This window comes from Alexandromys fortis, unplaced genomic scaffold (assembly GCF_014885135.2).
Source record: "Alexandromys fortis isolate MF-2015 unplaced genomic scaffold, M_Fortis_MF-2015_v1.1 scaffold_15, whole genome shotgun sequence".
In the NCBI taxonomy this organism is placed as follows: domain Eukaryota; kingdom Metazoa; phylum Chordata; class Mammalia; order Rodentia; family Cricetidae; genus Alexandromys; species Alexandromys fortis.
Window position 1 is genome coordinate 16,810,917 of NW_026067911.1, and position 24,499 is coordinate 16,835,415.

Sequence of the window (24,499 nt, forward strand, 5' to 3'; positions counted from 1 at the left end):
CATTCCCCCGCCCCGCCCCGGAGAATGGATAGCAATTAGGGACACTCTTTTCACAGCCACTGGTGCAAAGGACTGCGTTAAGGACCTCGGGATTAATTGTACTTCCGTTTGTTTTACAACTCTACACAGGCTACATTGATTGAAATAAATAACGGGGGGCTGGAGAGATGGCTCAGTGGTTAAGAGCATTGCCTGCTCTTCCAAAGGTCTTGAGTTCAATTCCCGGCAACCACATGGTGGCTCACAACCATCTGGAATGAGGTCTGGTGCCCTCTTCTGGCCTGCAGACATACACACAGACATAATATTGTATACATAATAAATAAATAAATATTAAAAAAAAAGAAATAAATAACGGGTAATTGAAACAGAGGTTAAACGGGGCTGGAAGGATGGCTCAGTGGTTAAGGGCACTTGCTGCTCTTTCAGAGGACCTGGGTCACTTCACAAAACCAACCTCATGCAGTTCACAACTGCTTGTAACTCCAGCTCCACGGACCCAATGCCTTCTTCTGGTCTATGCAGACACTGAATGCACATGGTGTACATACATACACTCAGGCACACACACACACACACATTAAATAAACAAACATACAAATAAATACAGATTTTTCCTTTCTTTCTTTCATTTGGTTTTTAGAGACAGAATGTCTCTGTGTAACAGCTCTGGCTGTTCTGGACCTCACTTCTTAGACCAGTCTGGACCTCACTTTGTAGACCAGGCTGGACCTCACTTTGTAGACCAGGCTGGCCTCGAACTCACAGAGATCTGCCTGCCTCTACTGGGATTAGAGGCATGCACCACCACCACTTGGCCATAAATAAATATTATTTACTTATTTATTTGGTTTGCTGAGACAGAGCTTCTTTGTGGAACAATACTGGCTGTCCTGGAACTTCCTTTGTAGACCAGGGTGGCCTCGAACTCACTGAGATCCGCCTGCCTCTGCCTCCCGAGTGGTGTGATTAAAAGTGTGTGCCACCACCACCTGGGAAATAGATATTATTTTTTAAACCCAACAACTAGAGTGTGAACAAAGGTGTCCTGCACAGTAGGGGAAAGGCTCTCCTCAGGGCTGGTGAGATGGTCGGTGTTTAAAACACTTGCACTAAGCCTGACCACCTGAGTTTCCCCCGCTGCCCCGCCGCCCCCAGGAGGCATATGATGAAGGGAGAGACTTGGCTCTTACAAGCTGTCCTCTGCTCACCACCCTCATGCACAAAATAAAGAAATGTAATTTTGGGGGATATAAGATCTCACTAAGTAGTCCTGGCTAGTCTGAAACTTTCTCTGTAGACCAGGCTGGCTTCAAACTTGCAAAGATCCACCTGCTTCAGCCTCCTGAATGCTGGGACTAAAGGCATGAGCCTGGCCATGCCCACCTCATGTCTTTTTTTTTTTTTTTTTTTTTTTTTTTTTGTGGGTAGGGGCAGGATCTTACTATATAGCCCTGGCTGACTTGGAACTGGCTATATAGACCAGACAGCTTTTGCACTGGAGAGCTGCCTGCCTCTCCTCTCTGGTGCTAGCATGAAAGGTGTGTAAGTTCAGTGCACACTCTTAACTGTTGGACCATCTCACTGCCCCATAGACAAAAGTGGTTTTTAAAAGAAGGCACTCCCAGAAGCTATGAGGTTATTGAATGAAAAATGAAAAATCCCTGTACCAGAAGTGGACTTACTGAAAAAATAAATAAAAAGTAGACTTCCCTGTGTGGGTTGTCGACCCCTGAGACTCCACATTCTGTAAAGCCACTGATATTGGTTGTGTGCCAGAACTAGATGTTAAGGCCCCACTGCAGAAGACAGCATAGACTTTTGCTGCAGAGCGAGGAGAAATCTAGCTGAGCCGGACCTGGAGGCTTTCCTGGTTCTGGAAGGCACTACAAGCTGCTGAGCGAAACTGGTTGTTATCCATCCAACTTAATAATGGACGCTATGTGCTACACTGTTGTCTCACTTTGGGTTTCTATTGCTGTGAAACATCATGGCCAGAAACAACCTGGGGAGGAGAGGGTTTATTTCGTCTTACAGCTTGTAGTCCATCATCCTGGGAAGTCAGGGCAGGAACTCAGAGCAGGAGCTGATGCAGAGGCCATGGAGGGGTGCTGCTTACTGGATTGTTCCTCCTATCTTGCTCAGCCTGTTTTATCATACACCCCAGCACCACCTTGACAGGGGTGGCACCAGCGGATGGAAGGTGAGGGCTGCAGATAAGGGTGGAGTGTCGTGTGGTTATTTCCTCCCAATTTAAACATCCTCTCCAGGAAGGAGAGGGAACTTCATAAGACTCAGGAATGTCATGAAAGTGATGCTGTTCTTGGCTGCATGCTCCAGATGCAAAGCTGCCATCATGAAGAACATTGACAATGGTTCCTCAGACCTCCCTTATAACCTTGTTTTGATGGGATTAAATATATATCTATTTAATTTAATATATATATATATGTATACCATTTGCTTCAACAGAAAGCTAAAAAGATAAATTACCCTAGATTTTTACACTTTTAAGATACTCAGTTCATATTTTTTTATATTTATTTATTTATTATGTATACAGCATTCCTTCCATGTATGCCTGCAGGCCAGAAGAGGGCACCAGACCCCATTACAGATGGTTGTGAGCCACCATATGGTTGCTGGGAATTGAACTCAGGACCTTTGGAAGAGCAGGCAATGCTCTTAACCTCTGAGCCATCTCTCCAGCCCCACTCAGTTCCTATTTTGACATTGACATATATTCACAATGGAGTACTGAGTGAAAACTCCTATTCCACATCGAGGATATAATTAATAGGTAAGAATATTAAAAAGGGGTGCTATGGAGATGTCTCAGCAATTAATAGTGCCGACTGCTCTGGCAGAGAACTGGGCCTGCTTCCCAGTACCCACACCAGGTATGCTACTCCACTTCCAGTGGCTACAGCGCCTCCTTCTGGCTTCCACCAGAACTGTGCCTATTAGATAGACACGGAGACAAGCAGGCACACTTATACACATATAAATAAAAAGGAAAAGATAAAATAAAGGAGAGTAGGAAAGATAAGGTTATCTGAGTTTACTTTTCATACTCTTAAATTATTAAATTTCTTTACAAGGAGCATATACACAGTTATTTTGAAGGCTGGTAAGGTGGCCCAGTAGATAGAGGTGCCACCAAGCCTGATGACTTGAATTTGACCCCTGGGGCCCAAATACTGTAAAGAGAGAATAGATACTATAAGTTGTCCTCTGACCCCCAGTAGCAGCTATGAAAGATTTGTCTACTATGTATACAGTGTCCTATCTGCACGTTTGTCTGTACACCACAAGAGGGCACTAGATCTCATAAATGATTGTGAGCCACTGAGTGTTACTGGGAATTGAACTCACGGCCTCCAGAAGAGCTGTCAGTTAATCCTCTTAACCTCTGAGCCACCTCTCTAGCCCCTTAGACTTAATTTTTTTAATTTATTTTTTAAATATATTTATTTCTTTGTGTCTTTTACATTTTGCATCTCAGCCCCATTCATCCCCTCATCCCTTTGTATCCGTACCCTTTCAATGGCCCCGCCACTGAAAAATACAATAAAATAAAATTAAAGATTAAAAAAAGAGAAAAATCTTGTCGTGGGAGCTGTAGTGAGTCACACAGTGTCCCCTTTAGTTCATATAGCTTACTTGCAAATGCTTATTACAGAATCACCGATCTGATTAGAGGCCTCTCGTTTCTACTGCACCACTGGTGCTGGGCTCTCACTAGGTCTCTTCTTGGACATCCTGTTGTTGTCCTGTGTCGTGGAGATCCTGCAGCTTTGGGTCTGTATGATCTGACCCTTCATATGCTCCAGCAGAACATAGATGGGATGGATGTTGGGGTGTGCCAACTCATAACCCTGGTTCTGGGCCTGGGTAGTTGCAAGACAGCCAGGGCTACACAGAGAAATCCTATCTTGAAAAAAAAATCAAATTAAATAAAATTATTTATTCATCTTTAACTGTAAAATAATATGTGTGTACACATATGTGGTCTTATCTATATTTTATCTATAATGACATGGTAGAAAGAGTCAACCAAGCTGTTTACCTACCGTGTCTTATTTTTAAGATGAGAACATTAAGAATCTATTTTAGCAATATGGTACTGGCCACTAGGGGGGGAGAGTAGAACGCCAGAAATTTCAAATGTCATCCAGAGATTTGCAATGTGTGGTGTTAGCGTCTTCTATAATAATAGCTCTGCAGAGAAGTTCTACTCTATTTCTTATTATGAATGGTCATTTTTAAACAAAGTCCATACCCATGCATGCATATTTCTTTCTAAAAGAGGTGGATATAAGAGACTATATATTTTGTGATTTTGTTTAAATGAAACATTCAGAGATAACAAAGCTGTACAGGCATAAAGCAGATTGGCAGGTGGAAGGACCAGAGGCTCGGGAATTGGGGTTCATAGTATACGCTCTTGAGGAACCTTCTGCGTGATGAAAATGTCATAAAACTGGGGCTGGAGAGATGGCTCAGAGGTTAAGAGCATTGCCTGCTCTTCCAAAGGTACTGAGTTCAATTCCCAGCAACCACATGGTGGCTCACAACCATCTGTAATGGGGTCTGGTGCCCTCTTCTGGCCTGCAGACATACACACAGGCATAATATTGTATACATAATAAATAAATATTTAAAAAAAAAAAAAAAGAAAATGTCCTAAAACTGATTTACAGTGACAATTGCATGGGTAAAACTGTAAACATAAACATACAAGTCAGTGAATTGTGCAACTGACATTAGTGAACTATATGAAGTGTAAAATAAGTTGGCCTGGAGTAGTACAAGGATTCCTTCTCTGATGCCAGCCTGTGGTACGGGGGACCACTCAGATCACCCCCTCACCCTAACGAAGCTAAGGCTCGTGAGAACTGTGGGCTTAGATCACCCACTTATTCTCACCAGGACTATTCTCCTATCTGCCCCGCCCCACTCCATGAGCCTATGGGGACATTTCATGCTCAAAGCACCATGGCGACGCACAGATGTTCTGAAGAAAGGGAAAGCCACTGGGAGCCAAAAGGCAGGGCAGTGAGATCTGGAAGTCAGAGATTTCCGATCCGGAAAACAGGGCTTACTCCTTTGTCTTGATTTTTAAATTTTATTGATTTACCTTTTGGTGTGTGTATGGCCGGCCAGTGTCTGTGCACCAGATGCATGTCTGATGCCCAAGAAAGGCAGAAGAGGGTGTCTGGTCTCCTGCAGCTGGAGTTACAGACAGTTGAGACCTGCTGTGTGAGTACAGGGACTTGAAACCAGGTCCTCTGGAAGAGCAGTCAGTGTTCTTAAGCGTTGAGTCATCTCTTAGTCCCAGGACTACTTATTGCTTTAAAAAAAAAGTGTGTGTGTGTGTGTGTGTGTGTGTGTGTGTGTGTGCGTGTGTGCTAGAGGGATGGCTCAGCAATTAAGCGTACTTATTCCTCTTGCAGAGGACGAAGGTCCAGTTTCCAGCCCCCATGTGGTGGCTTACAACCAACCATCTGCAACTCCAGTTTCAGAGCACCCAACGCCCTCTTCTGGTCTCTGCTAGGCACACAGAGTGGTGCACAGATATATATGCTAGCAAAACACCCATACACATAAAATAAAACAAATACAATGGGCTCTGAAAAGATGGTGTAGTGGTTATGAGCACCGGCTGCTCTTCCAGAGGACTGAGCTCAGTTCCCAGTTTTCCAACAGCAGGTTCCAATCTTCTGTTAATTCAGTTCCAGGACATACGATGCCCTCTTCTGGACTGCACAGCCACCAGGCACACACTTGGTACATAGACATGCAGGCAGGCAAAATACCCATACACATAATATAAAAGTTAAACAAATTTTAAATATGTAAATAAAAATAAAAATAAAAATGAATGAAAGCACGCAATTTTCTTTTGTAAGGACTTACAAAATGTGATTTGAATGTAAACTGTTCCCCACAAGGCTTACGTGTTTGAACATTTGGTCCCCAGCTGATGATGCAGTGTGGGAACATTGTGGAGCCGTAGTTGGAGTCTTGGGAGAGGAAGTACATTACTGGGGCCAGGCCTTGAGGTGTCCTATAGCCCTGGCCCACTTCCTGTCCTTTGCTCTACACACTGACTGCTGATACAATGTGACAAGCCGGCCCGCTGTGATAGACTGTCTCTCTGGAACCATAAGCCAAAATAAATCCTTTCTCCCGTATATTGCTTTAGCCAGAACATTCTATCGCAGCAGAAACTAAGACAAGAGAGTATTACTTGGCCAAAACTCAGACCTCTCTTTATCCCTAGCCCATATCTTACATTCCTGAAGATAAAACAGAAAATTACTTTAAGGAAATCTCTGGAGTAAAAGAGAATATGTTCAAATCAACCAAAGGAATAATTTTTTTTAAAGTTAATTAAAATTGGCCAAAGGACGAATAAAATCAAGTAATAACTGATTATTTAAAATTCAGGAGGGGAAAGGAAATAGTTATTCAACTATTCAACTACCCATGCCATCATGTCTGACCCTTGTAGAACTGTTTGTTACTGGTATCTGGGAGAAAAACTGGGCTTCCTTGACCTCTTGTGTCCAGGAGACCCATGAAAGGGAAAGCAGATGACTTCCTGTGGTTTTATTTTATCTTTTTTTTTCTTTTTAAGAGAAAGAAGGGCACAGTTGAACTTAGAGCCCCATGCTTGTCTTGTTTGGAAAGTACCCTACTACTGAACCATAGCCCCAGCTCTCTGTTAGCTTTTTATTCCGGGTCAGGGCTTTACTAAATTGATCAGGCTGGCCTTGAACTTAGAATCCTCTGTCCTCAGCATTCTGAGTAACTGGGTTAACAAGCTTGCCATACCAGGCTCAGTTTCCTTGTTTCTCTGTGATCCGGCTGGGGAGTCTACTTCAGCTGTCACTTTCTGCTTCCAAATAGCCATGCTGTCTGGAGGCAGGCCTTGTTGCCTTAGGGTCCAAGCGATGCCTTAACTCTCTCTCTCTCTCTCTCTCTCTCTCTCTCTCTCTCTCTCTCTCTCTCTCTCTCTCTCTCTCTCTCTCTCTCTCNCTCTCTCTCTCTCTCTCTCTCTCTCTCTCTCTCTCTCTCTCTCTCTCTCTCTCTCTCTCTCTCTCTCTTTCTCTCTCTCATACACACACACACACACACACACACACACAAATCATGTGTTCTTCTTTCCGGCACAAGCCTAAATACCTTGGGTGGGGGGGGAGATTGGTCCTGACCCTCCCCAGGGAGGGGTCAGCACTTGGCAGGTTGGGAGTTGGAGTCCAAGCCAGGGCAACTGCCAGGCCAAGGGCTTCCAATCATCCCAGACTTCTTGGATATAGGGGTATTAGAGGGCTGGGATGATGCCCCCAGCTTAATATTACATTTCAGACTCTTTGGATATAGGGGTGTGACAAGGAGCTGAGGTGATATTTATGATATGGATGCCAGGGACTGGGGTGATGCTTCCAATCAGTACTTATATAATGCAAGTTTATTTTATTTATTTGGGGGGGGATAATAATGAAAGAGGAAAAGAAATAGATTTCAGTAGGATGAGTAACTTATTTTCAAATACTCAGAATAGCCTCTGAAAAAGGCCAAGACAGAAGAAAAGGGAGGGGGATGGCGCGAATGGTGACTATGGAGAAAAGTTAAGGTTAACCCCTTACAGCTGTGCATATCTGAAGTAAGCACAGCATTTGGGACGTGACCGCAGGCAGGATCAGGTAGGTGTTCAAGGCTATCATCAGCTGCACAGGAAGTTAAAGGCTAGCCTGGGCTACATGAAACTCTATTTCAAAAAAAAAGAAAGAAAGAAAGAAAGAAAGAAAGAAAGAAAGAAAGAAAGAAAGAGAAAAAAAACTAAGGAAGTGGGCTGGAGGTATAGATTAGTGGTAGAACATATATGTAGCATGTGCAAGGTCATAGATTCAACTCTTATCACTCCTTTCCCCGAGGGAAGCAAAACACCCATTGGAACTATAGATTGTGGGTCAACGAATGAGGCTAATGGGAGCCATTCAGATGACCAGCTGGTGGAAAGTGCTGAGGCCTCTAAGCATGCTTTCATCTATTTTGTTTCTAAATTCTAATTACACTTATTTATCTGTATGTATGTGTGTGGCTGAGCATGTGCCACTGCCCATGTGTGAGGTCAGAGGACAACTTTTGAGAGTTAGCCCTTTCCTTCCACCACGGGGATGCCAGGGCTCAAACCCAGGTCCTCGACGGTGGCCGCCAGTGACCTTCTCGGCCGAACCATCTCATCACCCCGCCATCCTCACCCATGTGTTTGCAGCTAGAAAATCCTTCCACAGGAAAACAATTGCAGACAGTTGAGACGACGGCCAAGTCTGCGTGCCGAAAAAGGGCAGAGAGATCCTGCTTCCGATTAATACCTGCAAAGAAACAGGAAATTAAGTTTTCGAGAGAAGCCGGAAATACCCCTGCAGCCGAAACCAGTCAACAGGCAAGAAAGAATGAAGACGGTCTTAGAAACCAGGCCTCAGTGCTGTCCTCACGAAATCCTCTTTGGAAGCTGCCTGTCACTGGACCAAAACCAATGCCCTTGCAAGAACTTATGTAAGTTCTCTCAGTAACTTTGTGTTGCTGACTTTTCCTGAATGAGCTTTAAGATGTACTGTGACACAGGTTGTTTGATCAGCATTCAGCTTAGGAGAGGGCCAGTCACCCTGATGCGAGGAGTCAGTTTTGAAAATAGCTGGGAACATCTCTTGAGGGGCAATGAAGCTAAACTAATTCGAGGCGGCAGATGCATTCGCATTCGGCCGCGCCTGGCCCGCGGCAGGGGCAGTTCTTACGTAAGCTGATTAGGATGAGCAGCTTGGTGGACTGTTCAGAGCTCTGCTGAGCCCACGCCCTGCATTTGCCCTCTCTGGGTTAGCCGAGGCACACCAAGGGCAGTGGACTAGAGGGAGAACAGAATAATGCATCAATAGAGAGCATGCTTCTTGAAAAGGAGAGAAAAATCCCACTTGGTATAACAAGCGGGTTTTCTCCTAAGAAGCAAAACATAGGCTTTCTTCTTTTCTCTGAAAGACTCATTTATTTCTAGTTTATGTGTATTGGTGTTTTGTCTGCATGCATGACTGTTTGAGGGGGCCAGATTCCCTAGAACTGGAGTTACAGACTGTTGGGAGCTGCCATGTGAGTGCTGGGAATTGAACCCAGGTCCTCTGGAAGAGCAGCCCATTCACATAGCCACTGAGCCACCTCTCCAGCCCCAGACTTACTTCTTTAGGCAAATATTTGTATTTGGGATTTTTTTTAGTTGAGTACCTCTATAATCTGAGGGGTACATACCATGGTGTTGGGGAGGGGTGCATGTGTGGAGATCAGAAGACAACTTGATGGCGTCAGTGATCGAATCTTTCAGCTAACCTAGAGGGGCTTCAGGTTGTGAAATGTCTCTTACAAGCTCCTGTTTGTACACTCGGTCTCTGGTGGGTGGTGCTGTAGGAGGCTGTGTAGCCTCTCTGGAGGAAGTGGGTCTCTGGGAAAGTGCCTCAGTGGACCTACATTTAATTACTGCCTTCTGTACAGTGCTGGGGATTGAATGCAACCATCCCTAGCCGAATTCTCATTCTCCTGTTTCATACGTAGGTTTCATTTTGTAGGTTTGACCTTCACATCTGGTATTAGCTACAGGCTGGGCCCAAGACAGAGTGGTTGAAGGCAATGGGGGAAGTATGAACACAAGGTTTACTGCAAGTTTCCAGTTGGTAAGGCTTCGCGTAGGGCACATGAAGTTTTATTTCACTATTCCCCTTTTGTCTGAGGTTTTTCTATAATAGAGTATTGAAAAGAGAATTCTGCCTTTAAGGTTTGCTTTCTAAGACAAGAGAACTTCTTGTTATGAATAGGACCTGGTGATGTGTCCTGCCACAATGAGGAAGACTTGCTGTGGCCAAAGTAGTGGCTGGCCTGGAACTCAAAGAGATTCTGCAGCCTCTGCCTCCCAAGTGCTGAGATTAAAGTCTTGTGCCACCGTGCCTGGCTTGCCAAACATTCATATGTGTGTGTGTATGTATATGTATATAATTTATTTATTATTTATTTTTGTTCTTTCAAGATAGGATTTCTTTTTGTACCCTAGGCTGTCCTAGAACTCACTCTGTAGACCAGGCTGGTCTCAGACTCATAGAGATCCACCTGCCTCTGCCTCCCAGATGCTGGGACTAAAGGCATGCACCACCACCACCACCTGGCTTTATATTTTATGGTTTTTATGCATGTATGTATATGTGTATCTGTCTGCACGTGAGTGGGGACAGAGGGACATCAGATCCCCTGACACTGGAGTTACAGGCAGCTGTGAAATACCAGATGTGGGTGCTGGGGATAGAACTCAGGTCCTCTGCAAGAACAATATGTGCTCTTCACCCCTGAAGCATCTCTCCAGCCTCAGTTGCCAAACATTCTTGATTGGAAGCTTGATGATAAACATCCCAGCTCCTGATGACCGAGTCACAGAAACCAGCCCTGGACACCAAGTTGTGTGACAATGGCCTCCGTCCCTGGATCATTGTCAGTTAGTCTCGCCTTTGCAATAGAAACTATCCCAACTAAAATAGTACAAAGATCTGGGCAGTGGTAGCGCACACCTTTAGTCCCAGCATTCTGGAGATGGAGGCAGGAGGATCTCTAAGTTCAAGGCCAGCCTGGTGTAGTTCCAGGACAGCCGAGATTACACAGAGAAACCCTGTCTCAAAAACAATAATGACAAAAATAAATTAATTATAAAATAAAACACTGACTTCTGTGTACTGCTTCTGTGTGTATGTATGTGTGAGTGAACGAAGGAGTGTTTCTCTGTATGTGTGTAGACCAAGGAGTGTGTCCCTGAGTGTGGGTGCACTCAGGAGGGTATCCCCGAGTGTGAGTGCACTAGGAAGTATATCCCTGAGTGCACTCAGGAGGGTATCCCTGAGTGTGAATGCACTAAGGAGTGCATCCCTGAGTGTGAGTTCTCTCAAGAGTGTATCCCTGAGTGTGACAGCACTAAGGAGTGTATGCCTGGGTGTGAGTGCACTCAGGAGGGTATCCTTGAGTGTAAGTTCACTCAAGAGTGGATCCCTGAGTGTGAGTGCACTAAGGAGTGTGTCCCTGAGTGTGAGTGCACTAAGAGGCACTTCTGTTTCATCTCAGAGGACTGGTGAGTGTTAAATTTATGTATCTCCTGAAGGATTGATACTGAGACAAATTAGAAGCAAATACAAGGTGACATTCTGTCCACAGAGTCGTGATTAAACCCTGCAGTTTCTGTGTCTCTACCTCTCAAATCCCATGGTCATTAACTGCTCAGTCTATCGATTTCATCCATCTAGTCCTTCCTAATCTAGACACGCCCACTGCCAATCACCGGAGCACTGTCCCTGGGAGAATGTTCTCTGGAGAAGGCGAGACGGAAGCAGGATATAGTCTCTCCCAGGGACCAGCATCAGTTCTGAGCCACTAGAACCCTGGAGCACTGACTTCAGCTGGCCCCACCTTCCATGCTGCTCTGAGGTCAGTCATGGTTATAAGCTGCCTGGAGTGAGGGCCAGGCAGGATGGGGGCTGGGGAGGGACGTGAACAGTCACAGCAGCTGGGAGCAAATGCTCCCAGTTAAGGGGATCAAACCAGAATGTCATCAGCGGCCACATGCCCCAAATCTTGCATAACTCCCTGTTATCTAGGCCATCTCCCCCTACCCAACCCGTCTTCTCTCTTGAAACAAGGTTCTTTTATTGCATTTAGCTAAAGATGACCTCGAACTCATGAACTTCCATCCTCAGTCTCTGAGTGCCAGGATAAAATACACGCAGGCATCACTATGTCTGGCTTCACCCCCTCCCTTTCTTTTCTGAGACCGCTCCAGTTATTCTCCCTCCTTCTGACTCCTCTTCACTCATATGGACCACCTCAAAATTCTGGATCATCCCAGCATGCTTTACTGCAGATCATGTGTGCTTTCCTGTTCCCCCACCTGGCATGACGTCCTCCCCAGAACCATCAGTCTTTATTAAAAGACACCTTTGTAAAAGTCTTGCTCTGATTGGGTGTGGGGGCACACATCTATAAGTTTAGCACTTAGGACACTGAGGCAGGGGGATTAGAAGTTAAAGGCTAGCCTTGGAGCTATATAGTGAGTTTGAGGCAAGGACTGTCTCATAAAATAAAGACTTGTTTTTACTGCCTTATCTAAAGTGACAATTTCACTCCCAACTGACACTTGCAAACTCTACCTAATCCCTATATATAATTTTATTTATCTTATTATCTAGTCCCGCTCTAAGCTATAAACAGCGGCTGGTGGGCCGAAGGCACTCTGAATGTTTGCTGCATGCATTCGTGCACGAATGAGTCCTGGCAGGGTGTGTAAATCCTCAGTAAACACTGCACTGAACCAGAAAAGCCGGGCACCCCCTCCCATCCTCTGCCCCCTTACATAACAGCCAGGGAAAGGGCAGAGCTCTCCAGAGTCCTTCCTGCAGTAATGTTATAAAGCTTGGTTTCTCCATGTGAGGGTGTTTGTGTGGCTGTTAATAGGAAATACAGTGCACATCGTGAATATAGAAACCTTAGGTCTGGTGTGATTGCAGCTCAGGACTGAGCAAGGTTGCCAGCCTGGGTCAAGGTCATCCTTTTCCCAATCACAAGTCCCCCGCCCCCAACAAGAAGAAAGAATAGAAACAGTTAAGATTTTCTAATTTTATTTCAATGAGTTCACATCAAACTCAATAATCCGGGCTTACATATAATAAAGAGAAAGGTAGAGCAAAAATCAAAGTGAATACAGGCTGCATGGATACCTTAATTTCTAAAACGTAAAATGTAAATCCAAAGTTAATACTATTTAAGCTCTTTACACAGCCTGATCTTAGAGGGTAGAAAACTATTAAGACATATGAAATACCAAATCCCAATCAAACATCTATTAGTAAAAGCCAAATTCTTTAAGGTATATTAAATTCTAGAAAGAAGGTCTAAGGTTGCTAAAAATACAAAAGCAACTCTGGAGTTTTGCAGATCAGCCTTGGGGCGAGGCTCCTTCTGCGGTGACCTCGGTGGTTTCTTCTTGTGAATCCTGCTGGGCAGAGGGCTCTGAGCCTAAGGGAGGGCTTTCTTCTAGTTCAGCATCCTCCTGGCAGCTCCGGTTCCCAGCAGTACCCTCACCCTCCTCGCTGGTACCAGCCCCGTCCGCCTGGTCCGCAGCTGCGCTCTCCACCTCTTCCGTGGGTTCAGGAGCCGCGCTCTCCACCTCCGCTGTGGGTTCGGGAGCCGCGCTCTGCACCTCTGCAGAGAATTCAGGAGCCGCACTGTCCACTTCTTCTGTGGTTTCAGGAGCCGCGCTTTCCACCTCCGCTGTGGGTTCAGGAGCCGCGCTCTCCACCTCCGCTGTGGGTTCAGGAGCCGCGCTCTCCACCTCCGCTGTGGGTTCAGGAGCCGCGCTCTCCCCCTCCGCAGTGGGTTCAGGCACTCCCTCGGTGGTCTCCCCCGGAGAAGCCTCGGTGATCTTCAGATCAGTCTCCTCCTCTAGCGCAGCCTCTGAAGAAACCGGGGAGGTCGGAGACCCTTCTGGAGGCCCTGCTGCAGCCTTGGGTACTTCCTCAGCATGCACCAACTCAGTTTCCTTTACAGAAATTTCTCCGGCCCCAGCTTCCGCCACATTCTCCTTTTCACCTTTATGATTTGGTTCATTAAGCAAAGTATTGATTTGAAGAACATGGGAATAAAGTGGAATAATGTAATCAATTTATTTTATTTTAATTTGGGGGAAGGGAATTTTTTTTTTTAAGACAACATTTACTACAGCCTAGGTTAACATGAATCTGCTATGTAGCCTGGGTGACCTCGAACTCCCCATCTTCCTGCGCCAATTTTGCAAGTATTGTGATTACTTTTATTCTCCCGAGCCATCTTGCTGGCTATAATATTCTGTTTCCTAGTACCCTAACAAAAAATTAAAATTGAATGTCTGGCCCTGTGGTGCACACTTGTTAGTTCTGGGACTCCAGAAGTGGAGGCAGGTAAGTTCAACCAGCCTGGCCTACATAGTAGATTCTGTCTCGAAAGAGCCAAACCAAACCAAAACAAGAACCCAAACAACCACAACAAAAAACCTCAAACCAAACCAAAACAACCTTCAGGCCAAAACAAAGAAAGCTCCCAAAGCAAAACCTGACTCCTGAGTTGCTAATATCCTTATTCCTAAACAGTTACCCCAGTAATTGATAATAATTTTGAGTTGAGACAGAAAAAAATTATTCATTTAAAGTAATTAGCTTGGGGCTGAGAGACAATTCGATGTTAGGAGCGGGGCTGCCCTTATAGAGAACCCGGGGTTTGTTGTCCAGCATCTGTTATTCTGCTCTGGGCTCTGGGGGATCCCTCTTCTGACCTCTGGGGCTGGGGCGCAGGTGGGACAGGATGGGACACTGATGATAAGCAGGTATACCACCTGTACTTATTTATCTACATGCAGGCAAGACACACACAAAATTAAATAAATATTTAAAAAGTTAAGTAGTTTAAGGCGAAAAGTGGATGTGGGGGTGCAACTGTGAAGTTTCTGTCCCCCCAGGGGCCATTTTCCAGGCTCAGGGTCTCAGGATGCTCAACTGATTTAACTCATGGGAAGCAAACTTTGAGAAAGACACAGTGGTGGTGCTTGCCAACACTGAAAAAAAAATCAGCTTACAATTGAAAACAATGGTGGGGGAAATGAGAGGTCAAACTGCTGAGACAGATGCTAAAATTATGCTTGCATGAATGGGTGTCTACGGAGTAGAAATAATATTACCACACAGAGGAATGAAAACTGCCTCTCAGCAGAACACACACAGAAAACTCGCTCATTTATCAAATGTCCTCATCCAAAGCTCGAGGTTACCACGGTCTTCTTCCTGATCCAACCCCTACACATAGCTGTTCTAGATAAAGAACTGAAAGAAAGAACCAAGGGTGGGGGTATGTGACTGTCATCCCAGCTCAAGAAGTGGAGGCAGGGGTACCACAGTGTAGGGTCATCCTGCCTGGGGTTCACGAGACCTCCTCTTTAGTAAATAAACAAAATAAGAAATTCCCTTTACCTGGAAGTGGCTGTGACTCTGCTTTTTTTTGTTCTTTCACGTCCCTTACGCGGTCTGTATGTCTGGCTTGCTTTGATGTGACAGCCTTGTAAGTCTGAAAGAAAACGTGTGCTTAGCTCTCTTTCTCCTGCTTTAAGATTCATCATATACATTTCTCTGTGCTACCACCATTAGAAGTTTCAGGAACAATTTCAGTGCAGCACAGAAACCAATGCCTGCCCACCGCCCTCTCTTTGGGGAGACAGGACCTGTCTCCCATAAGGGACCTTTGCTGGTCTGGAACTCAGAGAGCAGACCAGACTGACCTTGCCTGCAGAGTATTGGGATTAAAGGTGTGAACCAGCAAACAGGGCACAGGAATTCTTTAGTAGGTCCTTGAGCACTTACATAATATCCACCAGCACTAACGGTCACACCTACAACCAGGTAATAAATCATATTGGACCCAGACGTTCCAGGGAGTTTTCTGGATGACATTCGGCGAAGGGATGCTAGGAAAACAAATTTGAACATGGTTACCTTCACCACGTGAAAGAACAGGCATTTTAAATAATTACATCTTTTAGGAATTTTCTCCGCAGGGAACTTGGAACCTATTAACATGGTGGATTTTCACTTCAGCAAACACAGCGTTAGAGGCAGGGGTAGTAATTCCACCCAACGGCCTCTAGCCTGATTTGAAGAGCGCTTGAGAAGTCTGCCATCTTGCTGTTAGGCACCAGGAAGGGCTGATGTGGATGAGGGGAAATGACAGAAGAACTAAACAAGCTGACCAGCCAAATGAGATGCAGAAGAAATACACTTCTCCATATGTAGTCAAAGCAGACACCATCAGAATTACTTTTGTTTTGTTCTTTTTTTCAGTTGTCCACTTGAGAAAGAAAGAACTGATTGCTTTAACAGTTAATTAAACACACTTATACCTTAAGATAAAATTTGTATTTAAGGGGCCAGGCAGTGGTGATGCTCACCTTTAATCCCAGCACTCAGGAGGCAGAGGCAGGTGGATATCTGTGAGTTTGAGGCCAGCCTGGCCTTCAAGAGCTAGTTCCAGAACAGCTTAGGACTGTTACACAGAGAAACTTTGTCTCAAAAGAAAGAAAGAAAAATAATGCATTTAAGGATGGGTAGAACACATGTTTAGACCCTAAGCTTTTTGAAGTAAGATCTCACTAGTTAGCCGAGGCCAAACTCTTGGCCATTCTCTTGTCTCAGCCTCCTGAACACTAGGATTACAGCTGCATGGCTGGTTTGCAGTGACACTTTTGTGGGCCTAAAAACATATCTGTGATCTGGATGTACATTTCCTAGACCCAGTCGCTTAGGAGGCTGTAGCAGGAGGGTGTCTGGAACATGCTTTCATTTAGCCCACGTGTGGAGGTCAGAGGACAACTTGTGGGAGCTAATTTTCTCCTCTACTGGGTGGGTCCTGGAGATAAGACTCTGGTCATCAGGGTTGATGATGAGCACCTGTACCTGCTGAGCCAACGCCCTGACCCAAATGTCACAGCTAAAACAAGCAACTTCCCCCCCCCCAAGCCCCACCCCACCTATCTTAGAGCGTGTGTCAAATATGTAGGAGGCCTGAGTTCCTTCCTCAGCACCAAAAATAAATGAAACCAAAACAAAACAAAAACCTCACAACCTTTTTGACATTTGTGTGTAATTATGTTTCTTATTTGATCTAAGTTTTTTGTTTTGTTTTGTGTTTTAAATACTAGGAGTGAAATCCATTGGTTTCTGTCTGCTGGGTAAGCTATGCCCCATGTACTCCAGAGAGTTCTTATTAAATAGGTAAAAATAAAGAAAATTATTAGTGATGGGATGTGGTGGCCCATGCCTTTAATTCCAGCACTTGGGAGGCAGAGGCAGGCGAATCTCTGAGCTCAAGCCCAGCCTGGTCTACAGAGGGAGTTCCCAGGACAGCCAGGGTTACACAGAGAAACCCTGTCTAGACAAAAACAAAACAAAAAGAAAATTTCAGCAATACAAGTAGACTTAAAAATTATTTCAGCTGGGGCTGGAGAGATGGCTCAGTGGTTAAGAGCATTGCCTCCTTTTCCAAAGGTCTTGAGTTCAATTCCCGGCAACCACATGGTGGCTCACAACCATCTGTAATGAGGTCTGGCCTGCAGACAGACACACACACACACACACAGAATATTGTACACATAATAAATAAATATAAAAAATTATTTCAGCTGAATTATTTAAAATAGCAATAAGAGAACCATCCAATATGAATGAATTAAACATATTTTAGGTTGGGGGTTTAGCTCAGGGCTTGAGTGCTTGTCTAATAAGCATAAGGCCCTGGGTTTAGTCCTCAGCTCTGGACAAAAAAGATAAAATAACATAAAAAGCTTTAAAATTTATTTTAAAAACCTGTATTTTAGTAGTCTCATACAATGTGAAAACTAGGATTTACTTATATAAGAAAAATTTGATTTTTTTAAGATTATTTATTATTTTATGTGTATGAGCGCTTTGCCTGAATGTATATATGCACCATGTGCATGCCTGGTGCCCTTCAAGGTCAGGGTGGGCTTCAGGTTCCCTGGTACTGGAATCACAGACTGTTCGAGTAATCTTGTGGGTACTGAGAATTGAACCCAGATCCTTTGCAAGAGCAAGAAGTTCTCTGAACTGTTGAGCCAACTCTTCAGACTATGAGAAAATTCTACCACACGTTATATGAAAATCTACACAAAAATCTTGTGACACAGATCTCAGGTTAAGAAGAAAGAGACCTGCAGTTATCACATGTGCTGGTGCACACCATAATGCAAGTACTTGGGAGGTTGAGACAGGGGGATTAAGTGCTTCAGACAAGTTTGGGTAGCTAGTCCTGTTTCTATAAAGCAAGAACAACAAAAATCTCTAATACTAAGTAGACTAACCGTAAACAATGATATTTACTAATAGGAAGGTTATATGTGATTTATATATTATATCTTGCCTTTCTGGCATTTTCCCAATGAACTGTTCCAAGCCTAAACTACTCATCGAAAAGTTAGTTATTTTGAAAAGTCAAAAAAACTTACATTTTGCTGCAAAAAGAACAAAATTTAATGATAGTTAAAATGTGTCTTTCAAAAAAGAAACCACTGAAACAAATCTATTACCAAAGTAGAAAGTACCAATAAGACATCAATCAATGCCCGCAAAGGAAGACAAATTTACGATTCCAGTCAATGCTGGACTGGGGTAACACCAGTACTGGAAGGCAGAGGCGGGAGGCAGAGGTGGGAGGATCTCTGAGTTTGGGGCCCCTGGTGAGTTCCAGGACAACCAGGACTACACAGAAAAACCCCGTCTTAAAAAAATGAAAAAAAAACAAACAAACAAAAAGCAGTAATTATGACTGTGGCTGTAGCTTAGTACTCAATGGAAGGAGGCTTGCCTAGAAAAATGATGGCCCTTAGATTCAACCTACGCTGAATGGACGCGATAAAAAGTGAAAGTAATTAGGGGAAATAAGGTCAGTGCCCTTGTGCCTGGGACTTTTAACTGCAGTTTGGAAGGTTAACACTGCCTTTATTTTGATGGGAGGGGTCCTGAGGAGGGGGTAGAGGCATATAACGGTGTGGTGCAGACTAGAGGGTAAAGGTGTCTGCAGTCAAGCTGGAAGACCTAGTTCTGCCCTGGGACCCACTGACTCCTGCAGAAGCTGTCCTCTGAACACATGCAGGCTCTGGCGTGTGTGTGTGTGTGTGTGTGTGTGTGTGTGTGTGTGTGTGTGGTCAGTGGACTCATCTTTCTTCTTCTCTGAAGATCAGAACAGCCTCAGTATCGTCAGCTTAAACTAAACGGCTTCTCCCTACCTCATCGATGGTGAAAATTGCTATCTTAAGAGTTAAACAGTGAGGAGAAGGCATCTTAACACGTGTGGGGGAGACGTCTTTCAAGTAATGTTTAAAAGAACGGGAGGATGGATAGATCTTCCTCTCACCCCCCACCACCCACATAGGCCTAATCAAAGCGGGGGGAAACAAGTGGACAAACCAAACTCAAAACCCCCTGTGGCTCATGGAATTTTCTGCACGCGTTTTCCTGTCTCCCTCGCTTAAATCCTCGCTCTGGATGCTGCCATGGATGCCTCAGGGAGTCGGTGAAGCACAGCAAGAATTAACTTTCCAGCATCCAAGAGCTGGGATTCAGTGAGTGACGGACGAGGGGCGCGGGGCGGGGGTTTGGACCAGGAAAGGCGGCTCGGAGAGGAACTGCAAACCCGTCTAGATCCGGCACCTATTAAGCACCTACTCTGTTTTAGACGGCGTTATGTTACTCGGTGCTTTCCTCTTTAGAAAATTCCCAAGAGCTCTTTCCTCGCGCATTCCCTAATCCAAAGGTGATGGAGCTGTAAGCTTCTCAGCAACGTCGGAAGAATGACCCTAGGCCGAGGCCACCCCCTCCAAAGGGATGCTCAGGGCCGGGAGATTCCGGGGTCAAGACCACCAGTGTTCCCTGAACCGGGACCTTGACTGGAGCCTACTTGCTGGCGTGTGGACAACCCACGTCCACCTATCCATCCGTTTCTTTATCTCTTGGGGAGCCTAGAGGTTCATTGAATAATCGACGTGGGACTCTAAGAGTGAGCCAGACGCTCTTCGAAGTGATTTTCCACTCCACATTTATTGATTACAGCCACTGTGATCCTCACTTAAAAAATAAGAGACATTACTTGCCGGAGATAAGCGCTGGAACCCAGGAAGTCTAATTTGGATTCAGAGGCATACCTAGAAAAACTCCCTATTTCCAAAGTTTCCAAGAACTTCGGAGTGCTTGCCTGAGACCCTCCCTCACTGTTCCTTCACCTCTGGTCCAGGCTTCTGTGACTACGTGCTGGCGGGTTCGGGGCGCTGGTTTCAGCCTGGACCCACGGAGATGTGCGGGGCACTCACCGTCTTTCCCCAGTGGCACAGGTCCGGAGGGCGCCCTCCGGGGCAGCGCCAGAGTCTTAGACACAGCCCTTCGGAGATACATCGCCCGACGCGCAGAGATTCAGCCGGGGAGCAAGCAACCCAGGCTTCGAGGGCGGAGCCTCAGGAGCGCCCCGCCCGGCGGTGGAGTTCCAGATCCCGTGCCTCCCTGGCCCGGGGCACGTGGAAGGGGGTTTGAGTTAGTGGTCTGCACCTTGGTCCGCTTATCCTGCTCTAATAGTGCTGCTTTCCGGCGCCCCTTCCCGGGCAGCCGCTTAAGGGCTGCATCCCAGAAGAGAGATAGGTAACTGAGAAGGGGCTGTTACGTGCCTGACCCGCTCTGTTCCATGGAGAAACTCTCCTCCAGGTCACGCTGGACACCAGATTCAGGATTCATTGTGCAGGCACGGTTTTTCCTCCAGGTGGAGGCCACTTTATCCCACCCACTGCGTTAGCTTTCCTAGGAAAAGGTAGTGGGGAAACTTTACAAGGGGGAATTCTAGGCGAGCCACTGTTTCCAAGACCTTAAATACAGGGTAAAACGCTTACCTAGCATAGGATCAATACCCAGCAGCGCATAAAACCAGGCATGCTGGCGCAAGCAGATAATCCCAACACTCGGGGGGCGAGGGTGGAGGCAGGAGGATCAGGAGTTCAAAATCTTTGGCAACATAGCAAGTTTAAGGACACCATAGGCTATATGAGACCCTGTCTCAAAAAAAAAAAAAAAAATCACTAAGAGCATTGGGGTGGGAGGGAGAGGGAGGAACAAAACTTAATAACAGGACAAGTAGGTAAAGGCACTTTGGAGTAGCAAGCGCTTTTCAACACCAAGCCATCCCTCCAGCCAGAGTTATGAATCTTGCTTTATCGAGGCAGGGTTTCTCTGGGTAGCTCTGGCTGTCCTGGAACTCCTGTACACCAGGCCGGCCTCAAGCTCGCCTCTGCCTGGAATGGAAGGTGTGAGCCACCGCCGCTGGGTCAGAACTGTAAATCTTGCAGGACTGAGTAACGCAGCTGAGGAGAGTTCTGAGGCTCACTGGATGTGAAACGTTCTGAGTCAGATGGAAGAGGCAGCGCTGGCCTCAAACTCACGATTTCTCTGCACCCGTTCAGTCTGGCATACAATTTTGGGTGTATCTGCCAAGTATGGCCGTCCCAATTGGAAGAGACAGTACTGGGACATCGTACACCTCCTCTAGATGCTGTTCCTACAGGCTCGGGTCTCGGAGCAAAGGAATTTTCTACTCGTGTGGGCTTTGGTGGGTTCCTTTTATATTTTAGTGAGCTATTTTCAGAAATACACAAAATAAAACAAAAACCCAAAAAACCCATGCCCTTTGGTTGTCAGATTTGCCTGCTTCCCAGCTGCTTCGGCAGAACCCCAGACATTTTCACATTAGCTCTTGCTGTGGCTGACCAGACTCAGACATTCCCCTGCAGCTCAGATTCTTCACCGCCCTTGAGAAAAATCCTTGACATTTTTAAAACGTCTAGGGTCGGAGATATATTGGCTTAGCTCAGATGACCTCCACTGAAACTCTGGTTGTTGACAAAGATACCAACTTTGAGAACATTGGAAGGGTCCAGCGCTAACAATAATTATGATTTCATGGCTTATGTGCTGGGTAACTTTTAAAGTATTTTGGTTCCCTGTATGATGGTGCACACCTTTAATTCCAACACTTGAGGGGGAGAGCATTATCCCACGAGTTCAAGGCCAGCCTGGTCTACACGCTACACACACTTATGGAGACTCTGTTTCAAAAAGGAAAAAAAAAAGCATTTGAAGAAATGACAGCCAGGCAGATGTGAGTCTTCAGCTGGCAAGCCTGATGCCCTGAGCTGGCTCCCTGGACTAGCATGGTGGAAGGGAAAGAACTGACTCTCGGAGGCTGTCTTCTGATCTCTGCGTGCACACCTATGGCATGTGCACCCGAACACATACCCACACCTAAAGAAATATACCTAAAAAAAAGAAAGAATCTTTTCCCAAACTCTACGGAATGCTAGAAACAAGAGATGGCTTAGTGGATAAGAGCTTGTTGCTCTTACAGAGGACTAGAGGTTTGTTCCCAGATGGTTTACAACCTCTTACATTCTGAACACACATACACACAAACATTTAAAAAAAAGTTAGGAAAATTTGAAAAGATTTTTGGGAGGAGGAAAAGAATTTTTTATTTTGTTTTGTTTCTCAAGACAAACCTTCTCTGTTTAGCCCTCGCTGTCCTGAAACTTACTTTGTAGACCAGGCTGGACCCAAACTCACAGAGATTTGCCACCCGCACCCCCCCCCCCAAGTGCTGGGATTAAAGGCATGTACCACCACCACTGCCTGCCTTATTTATTTATTTATTAGGCATGTACCACCACCACTGCCTGCCTTTTTTATTTATTGATTGATTGATTGAGACCAGATGTCTGAAACCACAGTGTGGGCCGAGCCATGCCCTACATTTTCTAGTTTTGGTTGTCGTCCATTAACCTTCGGCTTGTAGATGTCCATGATTATCACAGGAGGATCTGTGAGTGCAAGGCCAGCCTGGTCTACAGAGGAGCTCTAGGCCAGCCTGGTCTACAGAGGAGCTCCAGGCCAGCCTGGTCTACAGAGGAGCTCCAGGCCAGCCAAGAATTAGAGCTGCACATTAAGATTCTGCCTCAAAAACAAACAAGCCAAATTAAAAAAATCCTTTGCTCTAAATTCCTTTGGGAATTTAGAACCAGAATGATTCTTGTGCAGCCCAGCTCTTGGTTTGAGTGCAAACCCTGGCACTATTTGCTTCTCCTTACCACGTGGGTGGGGTGGCGGTAGCGCTGAGGAATGATGCAGACACATAGTTAGCACAGCTAAAACCAAGGGTTTTTTTCTTCCTGAGGCTGGGTCTCACTGGCTTCAAGTTTACAATTCTCTTGCATCTGTCTGCTGAGAACTGGCCTTACAGAATGCTCCCATTATGGTATGTTCTTCCCTTCATCCACAGGCCAGGTTATCAGGAAGGGCTCCCCCTAGAGTTAAAATGGATACACTCAAGAGAAAGGCTCAAACAAACTGCAGTCTCAAAGCCTGACATGCGCAGATTCTATTTACTAAAAGTTTCTAAAATTGCAGATGTTTTGGTGTTTTCTGGACTTTGTGGAGATATGAGTTGTTACAGCGCTATTACTTTGGACTTAACTGACTTTTTGGCCTCTCATGGTTAGCACTAGTTTCCTGCAGGTGTGCAACCCGGAACACGATGCATTCATTAACTGGAGGCTTGTGGGTGTGTCTCACTCGGCTTACATTCAACAAGGGCCTTCACTTTTTTCTTGCTCTTCCTTAGCTCTTATCCTTCTCCTACCTTCAAACCCAGAAGTGGTGGGGATGGAGCTAACAGGGTGCTTGTGTGGCAGGTGCAAGGTCCTAGATTCTCCGCTCATACACTATAGCAGACAGCCCAACAGCAGGTTGGTGTCATATAGCCACGTGTAAAGACCCTTGTAATGACTCTGGGCCCAGCTGGATACTTCAGGGCAATTTTATCAGGGTTGACCTATTGGCAACCCTAATCCCACCTGCGACTTTTTCACTCCCTTTGCCATTGGGTCTAACAGTTAGATGTGTCCTCGCGAAGTTGTGACTTTGTTGGACTTCCTGATAAGTGTCCTTTTCTGTTCTTGCATTTGCATGAAATTGATCTACAGTCTCCCGAGTTTTCCCACTCTAACAGGAATCCAAACCGACACAAGCTAAGTTACTACTATATCTGACTTTTCATGGCATTAGCATACTATCAAATACTTTGAATTTTTGTCCAGAAGTGACATCAAAAGACACTAGGTCATGCTTTTTTTCCAGGCCCCAAACACATGCCATATCAATTATAATGGACTTCAAAGCAGAAATCGTTTTAGACCACATATATCGAACTCTTTCCTTTTTAACATTTTCATGATACTCGTGATTAAACCCAGGGCTTCAAGAATGCCAGGCAAGGGTTTCACTAGTGGGCCATCTCCAGCCTTTTGAGGCAGGACCTTGGTAAGTAGTCCTGGCTGGTTTCATGGCCACCATGTAGCGCCCCCACCTTTACTCTGTTTTAGTTTATTGCTACTATGCGTGTTTGGTCAGTGGATAATCTTGTCAACTCTCTTCTACCTTTCAAGGATTCCTATCCTATTCAGGTGGTCAGGACAGCAAGTTCTTTCCCCACTGAGAATCTTGCCAGCTTGGTCCTCTTCTTTAAAAACCTATAGCTAGCTGGGCGGTGGTGGCGCATGCCTTTAATCCTGCATTGGGGAGACAGAGGCAGGTGGATCTCTGTGAGTTCGAAGACAGGCTGGTCTACAAAGGGAGTTTCAGTACAGCCTCCAAAGCTACACAGAGAAACCCCATTTCAAAAAACAAACAAACAAAACGCTAGCTTGTTGTAACTTGACTGAAAGCCAACGGGAAAACTTCATATGGCCATAAAAGGGAGTAGAAAGTCACTCTGGGGCTAGATGGCTTGGCAT

The 24,499-nt window shown here is 45.4% G+C and overlaps 1 protein-coding gene across 3 annotated transcripts; it reads right to left on the reverse strand.

Annotated features, from left to right (window-relative positions):
* Positions 1-12,684: 12,684 nt before the first annotated feature.
* On the reverse strand, positions 12,685-22,023 carry Mgarp (mitochondria localized glutamic acid rich protein). 3 transcript variants are annotated; one of them, XM_050138361.1, is made up of 5 exons: positions 19,985-22,023; positions 15,468-15,571; positions 15,081-15,174; positions 13,382-13,671; positions 12,685-13,249 (listed from the first exon to the last, which is right to left on the reverse strand). In XM_050138361.1, exons 1-5 carry the CDS (start codon positions 20,064-20,066, stop codon positions 13,019-13,021), a joined length of 801 nt encoding a protein of 266 aa, XP_049994318.1. In that variant the 5' UTR covers positions 20,067-22,023; the 3' UTR covers positions 12,685-13,018. The 3 variants fall into 3 exon arrangements, with proteins under 3 accessions (XP_049994318.1, XP_049994317.1, XP_049994316.1); XM_050138360.1 differs by having other exon boundaries at positions 12,685-13,348; positions 19,985-22,019; XM_050138359.1 differs by having other exon boundaries at positions 12,685-13,671; positions 19,985-21,934.
* Positions 22,024-24,499: the final 2,476 nt, after the last annotated feature.